The sequence below is a fragment of the Rhinopithecus bieti genome, unplaced genomic scaffold, assembly GCF_001698545.2.
Source record: "Rhinopithecus bieti isolate Rb0 unplaced genomic scaffold, ASM169854v2 scaffold_42380, whole genome shotgun sequence".
Lineage (NCBI taxonomy): Eukaryota > Metazoa > Chordata > Mammalia > Primates > Cercopithecidae > Rhinopithecus > Rhinopithecus bieti.
This window is the reverse complement of record NW_016818327.1, coordinates 14,534-23,917: the sequence shown is the minus strand read 5'-3', so window position 1 is coordinate 23,917 and position 9,384 is coordinate 14,534. Positions and strand designations below refer to the sequence as shown.

At 36.3% G+C, this 9,384-nt stretch overlaps 2 protein-coding genes across 2 annotated transcripts; both read right to left on the bottom strand.

Moving 5' to 3' along the window:
• Window positions 1-884: 884 nt before the first annotated feature.
• On the bottom strand, window positions 885-2,577 carry RNF133 (ring finger protein 133). Its single transcript, XM_017856933.1, has one exon. It carries the CDS (start codon window positions 2,089-2,091, stop codon window positions 961-963), a length of 1,131 nt encoding a protein of 376 aa, XP_017712422.1. The 5' UTR covers window positions 2,092-2,577; the 3' UTR covers window positions 885-960.
• Window positions 2,578-4,408: 1,831 nt separating this feature from the next.
• RNF148 (ring finger protein 148) lies at window positions 4,409-5,717 on the bottom strand. Its single transcript, XM_017856934.1, has one exon. It carries the CDS (start codon window positions 5,485-5,487, stop codon window positions 4,576-4,578), a length of 912 nt encoding a protein of 303 aa, XP_017712423.1. The 5' UTR covers window positions 5,488-5,717; the 3' UTR covers window positions 4,409-4,575.
• Window positions 5,718-9,384: the final 3,667 nt, after the last annotated feature.

Genomic DNA, 9,384 nt, shown 5'->3' with positions numbered 1-9,384 from the left:
TGTCCTTTGTATGGATGCAGCTGGAAACCATCATTCTTAGCAAACTATCACAAGAAGAGAAAACCAAACACCGCATGTTCTCACTCATAGGTGGAACTGAACAATGAGATCACTTGGACTCGGGAAGGGGAACATCACACACCTGGGCCTATCATGGGGAGGGGGGAGGGGGGAGGGATTGCATTGGGGAGTTATACATGATATAAATGATGAATTGATGGGTGCTGACGAGTTGATGGGTGCAGCACACCAACATGGCACAAATATACATATGTAACAAAGCTGCACGTTATGCACATGTACCCTAGAACTTAAAGTATAATAAAAAATAAAAAAGAAAAAAAGAAAAAAGAAAGAAATATAACAACAACAACAACAACAAAAGTACTAATTGCTTGAACAGAACTATTTATCAAGAATAAGAGTAAGAAAATTTTGTAAAATGTTCATGCCAAGAATGCAAAAAAAAAAACAAACAGCACAATGACCTCACAACTAAGACATACTATAAATATGTTATCAAAAGATAATTTTTACTCTTCCTAGCACATAAAAGATAAATTGTTTTCAAACTTAATTGATAGTTTCTGTATTAGAACAAACATACAAATATATCAGTAATATTTTTACCAAAATAGAGCCCAATATATGTACAGAAAATATTTAAGAAAATAAGTTTGTCCTTAGCTTTAACATGGATGCGACATACAAATATACATATGTATACTCACAGGAGTAACATACACTGACAAAAAATTACACTTAGCAAAGGTCCAAAATTAAACAAAAAAATCCTGCTAGGACTTTTTTTCTGTCTTTGAGGTTTAACAAAGAATGTAGAAAATTACTGAAGTAACAAAAAATGACACAAAAACCACACTTCAAACAGACAAACTGCTTGTCAGTATCAGGATCTGATTTCACATACAGGTTTAATACACTTCCTCAAAAGTCAGGCCATCACAGTGAAGGATAAACATCTTCCACTACTGAATGAGGCTGGCTGTCATTATTCTGAGAAGTAGGGTTCTCCTCCACATGGATTACTTTATCTGAGGTTCCTGCAGGAGAAACTTCATTATTTGTCTCCTCTTCACTAGGTGATAAGGTTTCAGGCAGTTCACTTAACATTAGAACTTGCAAAGGTTCTGTTCTATTTTCAACATCCACTTGAATCCCCAAAACTTTAAGAATATCACATTTGCAAATGGGGCATGTCCCATGGGATAAAATCCAGGGGTCAATGCAATTCTTGTGGAAAAAATGTTTACAAGTCAGAATACGAACTATGTCATTAGGCTTATAGTATTCAAAGCAAATTACGCAGCTATCTCCATTTGGATTTATTTCCTCATCCCCCTCTTTTACCACTCGAAGTTGGAGTTGTCCAAATGCATTCTGAAGATCTGTTGTTAATCGCTGCCATCTCCGGTTCTGAATCCTCGCTAAACAAAGTCTATGAATGTGATAAAAGATGAAATATGCTAAGGTAGCAGTTGTGACAATTACAAAAGAGACCAAATAGTGATTCATCCAGATGATGTGCTTTCTCCCCACCTCAACCATGGCTGTAACGAGAACTCCCTTCTTAATTAAATGGAAAATTTCCGTGCCTTTTATGTTACCAATCATAACCACGACGACATCTTCAAATGCCTGATGAAACATGGGGAACACCTGGTTGCCAGTTCCTGGAAAGTTATAGATGATCACTCCACTGGCTCCCTTCTCAGCTGCCACTTTAATTTTCTGTGTGAAAGTACAACCTCCCCGTTCAATAAGTGCAAGCCAGGTCTCTGAGTACTTTGATCGGCTGAAAATGGTATTGGGATTACATGCATTTTGGATTTTTCCCTCTGGTGGCACTATAACTCCTGCCACCCTCTTCAAAGTGGAGCTTCTTCCAAAGACTCCAGTCTCTCCCAACTCTGACAACACATGATTCCCAACATGAAATGATATGTTCATATAAGCCGTCCAAACAACACTTGCTCTGCAACAGTTCTGACTAACAAGCCAAAGAACACTGAACACGATAAGCCAGGAAAAGGCAGTGTTGTTTCTCCAAGTGCCAACCTTGAGTAGATGCATCTTTCCCTTCTCCGAATGACTTAAGAACCAACGCAACAGTTCCACATCTGTTGACAATTAATTTAAAATAACAAAGAGAAAAAAATCTTCAGGATACAAACAAGATCCACTGTCTTCCAGCATGTTTTTGTAAGAAATTCTTAAAGATGGCTTATGAGTTTCAGAGGTCTTATTAGAGAGGAGAAAAACTTTAGATTGAAAAATAAATCCCCTCCTGTTAACTCTAGATACTGCTTACTGTTGTTTGATGTGATTATGACATGCAAGATCCAGCAGCCAATTAGATAAGAGTTTAGAGCATACTGTGAATTTATTGGCTTAAATGCTGTTATGGGTGATTTCTACGTTGTTATAAGATGAATATAATCACTGAGCTACATATAATCATAGTAGGTAGCACATTAAACTAAAAATTAAGTTTAAAATTCATACAATGTGTGCTCTTTAAAGCCTGAAAGCACATGTAAGAATGCTATATAATTTTTTTCCCAGCAAAGGAAGGAGATACTTCCAACAAAATGGCAAGCTAAAAAAAAAAAAAGATAATTGAAAATTAGTGCTGTGACCAGATGTGAGGTAAAAGTGGTGATATCAGTGACATGATTTTTATATCAAAAGTAAAAGTCACACTGCTAATTTTTGATTCAACACATAAACCCTTATATTGCATTTATTTAAGCTTTCTGAGATGTTTGTGGCTTTTGTTTTATGGTTTTGCTGTTTTAGAGTAAGAGATCCTGCTCAGTTTACTCCTGCCTCACTTTCTCTGTCTTACATTGACTGTACAAATGTAGTAAGTCTGACAGGAGTAAAGAAAGGACTGACATCTGGGGAAGCTAATTTCTCTGCAGGCCTTGACATCTGTTATTAATCAAATAATATTTTGAAAGAGGAGGAGAAAGGGTGTCAAGTGAAAGATTAAATGAAGTCATACTGGTTTGGCACAATTCATTTTTTAAAAAACAGCTATTAAAAAAAACCTCAAAGGTGCATATTTAAAGTTAACCATTAGCAGCAATAAGTAGATGCTTTTATCAAACATTTTTGCAGAACTCAACAAATATCCTTACTGAAGATTCCACAGGCTCTGTCCACTCTACCTACGTTTTGGCCACAATCATGTCAGTGGCACAATATGACCTCAAAGCTAAAGGATGTCATGTGGACTCACAAGCATAGTAAGTTCACAAGCAGCCACGCTGCTACTGGTACACGTTATTGGGGGTGAATCTCAGTGGGTTTTTTTTCCCACCAGCTAGGAAACCGAGGCCAAAGATTCTGACCTTGAACATAAAAGTCTCTGGTCTACATGTGTAGAGTGCTAGAAGTCACTTTTGGTTGGATCTCACCAGGACTACAGGAGCTGTTACTTCTTATGAAATGTGAATCTACAAGATGGTAATTTGAGACAAGGAAGAGGAAGGAACAACAAAACCTAGTATAAAAAGAATACTGATGATATAAAACATACCCACAAAGGTTGATTTTCTCTCCCAAAGGCCATTAATCTGATTTTATTTTCATACATCCCTGCATTTTAAAAGGTATTACATGGTGTGTATATTCACAAAGTGACATTGAGTTAGGCATCAAAGGTTTAGCATATCGTCCAGAAACAGAAATTTTCATCAATACGACAATATCTAAATCTTTCTGTCTCTCATTGTTGTATATGTTTTTATTTACCTACTAGAAAAAAAGGAAGATGCAAAATAAGACAAAGAATATAACATGGAAAGGCAATTGAACAAAATTTTAGCTCTGCTCTATGTTATCAAAATGCCCCAGAGAAACATTCATTACCATTTGGAGAGGAAAAGAGAAGCATTTACTAAGGACACTTCTAGAAAAGAAATCTGCTACCATAGCTGAATCATTATGCTAGGATTTAAAGAGCTCTGGCAAACAAAGGTGAATGTTTGCAATGTTATCCTAAATGAGGCCTATAATACTTTAGAACACTTCTCCTTACATAACCAAAGTGCTATCATCTAAAATAATTATTTAGAACACATTACCAATCCAGTGAGTAGCTTTGGAAACTAGATTTCCTGGGCATTAATAAAATTAATTAACCATGGAGAATCAGAGATATAAATTATTAGATACCAAAATTAGTCAAAGTGCGGAAACAAAGTACAAGAATTAGTATTAAAAAAGGAAACTTTAAAATAGCATGGCTAATTCTCTAGGGCAATGTCACAATCCTAGTAACTTGAAGAAAAAAAATTGTTTTAACGTATACTAATGTTCTTATTTGGATAAGGGCAAAAGGTATAACAATTAAAACTGATTAGAAAGACAAGAAGTTCAAATAGCTGGGCATGATATGGAGTTTTATTTTTAAAACACAAATTTCACCCTTGTTCATACCTGGGTAGAGAAGCTGACATTTTCTCTCTACATAAAGTATGATAAGAGAATTTATCTATTCTTTGTATTTGGAAAGATCTGGTTACATCTTCAGAAAATTCTCCAGATTTCTTAAGTTTTCAGAATGTCACACTTGCACATGGGACATGTCCTATGGGCTAAAAGCCAGGGGTCAATGCATGCCTTATGGAAAAAATGTTTGCAAGTTAAAATGCGTACTACATCTTGGGGTTTGTATGTGTCAAAGCAAACAACACAGTTGTCTTCATTTGGGTCTAATTCCTCATCCCCTTCTTTGAGAATTCGCAGTTGAAGCTGGTCAATAGCTTTCTTCACATCTGCCTTTATACGACTTCGCCTCCTCGTGGAAGAATTGGGCACTCCAAGTCTCCAGACACAATATAAGTAAAGGTAGGCAACTGTGGCAGCCAGGAAGGTAAATAGAGGCATGATGTAATGGCTCACCCATGGCATGTGCATTCTCCCCACTTCAATGATGACTGTCACACAGACTCCTTTCTGAATCAAGTGCAAAAGTTCCATGCCTTTCAGGTTGCCTATCATCACCGCAACTATATTTTCCGTCCCCTGATGAGACATGGGAAATACTTTATTGCCCGTACCTTGATAGTTGTAGATGATCACCCCATTTGCTCCCTTCTCTGCTGCCACGTTGATTTTATGTGTAAAAGTACAGCCTCCACGTTCGATGAGGGCCAGCCAAGAGTCTGCCTGTTCAGGCCTGCTGAAATTGGTCAAAGGATTACAAGCGTGCTGATTCCATCCTTCAGGAAGTGCTACCACACCAGACACCCTTTCCAGAGGAGAATGATTCCCGAACACTCCACTCTCTCCTAACTCTGATATGATATTATTTCCAACCTGAAATGTTATATTCAGGTGAGCTGTCCAAATGGCTTTTCCATTTGAGTCAGGAAGGCTGAGTAGTAGAAAGATACTAAGTCTCAAAAGTCCAGATGAAAGAGAACTATGAGTCGAAGGAGTAATTCTAAGGAAGCTCATGCCTCCATTTGTCTATTTAAGAGGCAAACTTGAGAAAACAAAACAACATCAGTTGTAAAAGGACATAAAGAAGATAGCTTGTTGGCAGTAGATTACTAAAGCACATAAATGGAAAAGGTCTCCCTGGATCAAAGATATCTTGCTCCTTCCAGCATTTTTATATTTGGTAGATTATCTTTCTCATAGTGAAACAAAATAACAAGAGTTGTGATTGGTATCATGTGATTTCAAGAAAACTATGACATTCTAATGGGGAAATTGTGACATCAGAGGTAGTTAAACCAATCCAAGAGTTTATATTAGTGCATTGCATCCTGAAATCCTATTGGCCAAAAAGCTAAGCAATGAGTCAAGATATGTAACAATTTGAACAAGCTGTAAAGCAATAAATAAATTGGTAACAATTTTTTAAAGCCTTGGGTTTCTTTCTTAGTTCTGGATAGAATGAAAATCTACCCAGCCATGTAAGATTTTTTTTCTAGATGTAAGGCAATGGCAAAGATAAAAATAATTCATGTATTAGTGCATGTACCCGGGCCAGTTGCCAGTTTTCATGCATGGTTCAACACTACCCAATATGGCATTCTGTGGGAAGTAGGAGCAAACCATTCCCACCAACTTCCCACATTAAATGCCTATCCCACACCTAAAGATCCAACACAAAGAAAACAGTGTAAACTCATATTGTTAGCCTAATACAGTCCCATCTTCTGGTAAGAACCTACTATGTGCTAGGCAAATACTCAGAGTGGGCATACGTTGGAGAAGAAAATAGAAAGAGCCCTACTCTTGTAGAGACTAAGGATTTTGGATGATGTCCCAAGGACAAGAGAAACACACTGTAGGGTTCTAAGCCAGGGAGGTGACAAATGTGTTTCAGAACGTTCACTTTGGTTGCTTTATGGGGAAAATGTATTGGAGAGGGAGAATAACATGAGAATGAGCTTAGGCAAAAGAAGACAGTGGCTTGGACTCGAAGTAGTAGCATAGATGTAGAAACATAGACAAAGGCTGAATAACAGATTTAGTAACTGGAAGGATAGTAGTGGGAAGAGGAAAGGATGGCCACAATGATAACAAATCACTACATTATTTTGCAAACTACAGAATCTTTACTGCTTTAAAGATGCATTATTGTTTACTTTTATCTTAAATCTTTATCCAAAGTCTGTTTCAAGGAGCCAATAAATTGGCAACACCCACTCAAATATTTATTTTCTGCCATGTATAGGATATCTTCTATGTGCTCAGCATGCCACAAAGTCCTAGGGATAGAAAAAGAAAAGCCCTATTTCCTAGTGTGCAAAATGGACACGAAAATTTAATCATAGACATGATAGAGTTTTCTCATTTGGACAAAAGCATTTATTGTATTCCCTGGCCTATTGTATTTAATATTTGCTTTAAAAAAATAAAAAACTAGGAAACAGTCTACTTGTCCCATTCATACAATTCTATTAAAGCATGATTCAGTTCACATCTGAAGAGTCCTTATAGGCAGACTTTTTTTTATGTTCAAATTGAGTGAATTCCTGGCTGATTCTATTAACAGTGACAAATTGAAGCCTCATTAAGATGACAGTTTAACATCATCATATTATAGGTAATTTGTTAAATCTGTGATTATTTAACCTTTGGAAGTAGGATTACAAAATAATGTAATTCTGACTTTTTATTTTGCAGATATTTTGTGGGTGAAGAGTTTAACCTGTAACTATATTTTGCTTCAAAACATATCTCACATCAAAAGGTTCTCTGTGTGGTTGAAAGGACCAATGTGAGGAACTTAGCTAATTCATTCTATTTTTCTCATTATAATATAAAATGCTTAAGGCAATGATAGAACTGCCCTCTCTTCTGCCCTTGTCTTAGAACAAAACAGACCTATAAGAAACAATCATCTATCTCTTAAAAAGTGGTTTTCAAGTTGGGGGCAATTTTGCCTCCCAGGGGACATCTGGCTGTTTCTGGAGACATTTTTTGATTGTGACAATTAGAAAGTGTTACTAGCATCTAGTGAATATACACCAGCATTGCCACTAAAACATCTGAAAATGCACACAATAGCTCCACACAATAAGAAATTATGTGGTCCAAAATGTCAATAGTAAAGTTAAGAAACCCTGATCTAATGAAACAGCCTGAAAGGAGAAGCATCCCAAAACTCTCCCATCCCTGATGGGTGGTCAGATATAAATTCTCGACACAGAATAAGCTTTTATAATTGACAATGCCTCCATCAAGGACGATCCCCTCAATGCAACTTAATTTCTCCAGTTTTCCCTGGAATAGAAACAGCAGAGATCTGTACAAGTTACCTGTTAGTCCATTAAGTATCATGACAAATTGCATATATTTTATCAGAATGAGCTCTAAGAGTCTTCCTTAGAGCATGTGAAAGGGGGGGGAGGGGGAGGGGGGAGAGAGAGAGAGAGAGAGAAAGAGGATTAAGGCAACTGTAATCTGTTCCTTTTAGATCATTTATTCAATACATGGACATTCTTTATAACACCAAATACTGAAGAGTTTTTCATTCTGTTGAATTTTGCAGTTAGGTTAAAGAGAACTGAAATATATTACTAGGGATAATATTATATATAATAATTTGGTATACTTATTATATATGTACCATATATATTATATACATTTATATATTATATTATCATCATAATTTATATATTACTATATTATAATTATATATTATTATATATATTCAGGATATATATACTTCAAGGAATATATAATATTGTTTATATATTCTTTTCACTGCAGGCTAAAGGGAACTGAAACAATATTACTAGGGTTGGTTAACTGGTTCAAGAAAGCCATTTCTACTTATCTCTTGTTTAGATGGTGAATATACACCACACACACACACACACACACACACACACTTAAGAGATAGTTGTTTGTGTGTATAGTTACATCTCTTAACGAGATAGATTAGAACGTGTATATTAATATAATATGAGCAAGGAATATATATATAATACACACACATATATGTGTGTATATATATACCTGTAGCCACACACACACACACAACACACATTTTTTTTCCCCAGGAAACTTACCCAGATTCCCCTTAATGTCCCTTTGCTAGAATTGCTTCAAAAACCCCATGCCTAATGAGAATCCTTGGAAACTGGGGTGGAATCATCCATGAATTAATCTTAGGTTAATCATTATTTATCCTATTGGTGGAGAGTTCATTCCCTGTGTGAGCACATGGCCAGAAGATCAGGGTGAAGATATGAATGCTGTGTTTACCAAGGGGAAGACATCAACCAGAAGGTAACACGCCAGGCACACATGACAAGCTCTAAATTCCTGAAGTACACCCCCCAAAGGAATAATACTTAAACCATTAACCCACACAAACATGATAAATATGCACTGTATATGATGGCACTGACTATGAGTCAGAGTCTATGTTAATGGGACACAACATGGGCTCTGAACCTTAAGGCCCGCGCGCATCATCCTAGGCCAGAAGAAAAGAGTAATATCCAAGTTGGATGTATATAGTGTAATGTATCCTATAACTACACAGGCTCCAATTAAACTTTTTGGAGAGAGGTTACTAACTATTATTTGAGACAAAAAAATCAACTAACTGACCCTCGTACCCCTCTGCTATTCTTTGATTCTTATGGGTAAAGAATGTTCACACTTCCAGAAATCTCTACTCTCAATAAAGCAAAACAGATAGAATACAATCACATTGCACTGTTCAGATAGCAATCTTTAAGATGGAAATGAAAACCAATAAACTACCGTCATAAATGTCAACGTACCCAGGGATATGATATCAAATGAGAGATCTCTAGGAATTCCAAAACAAGATATTTATTTGCATTTAGGCCTCAAACATTGACAATATGTAAATGTTTTTTT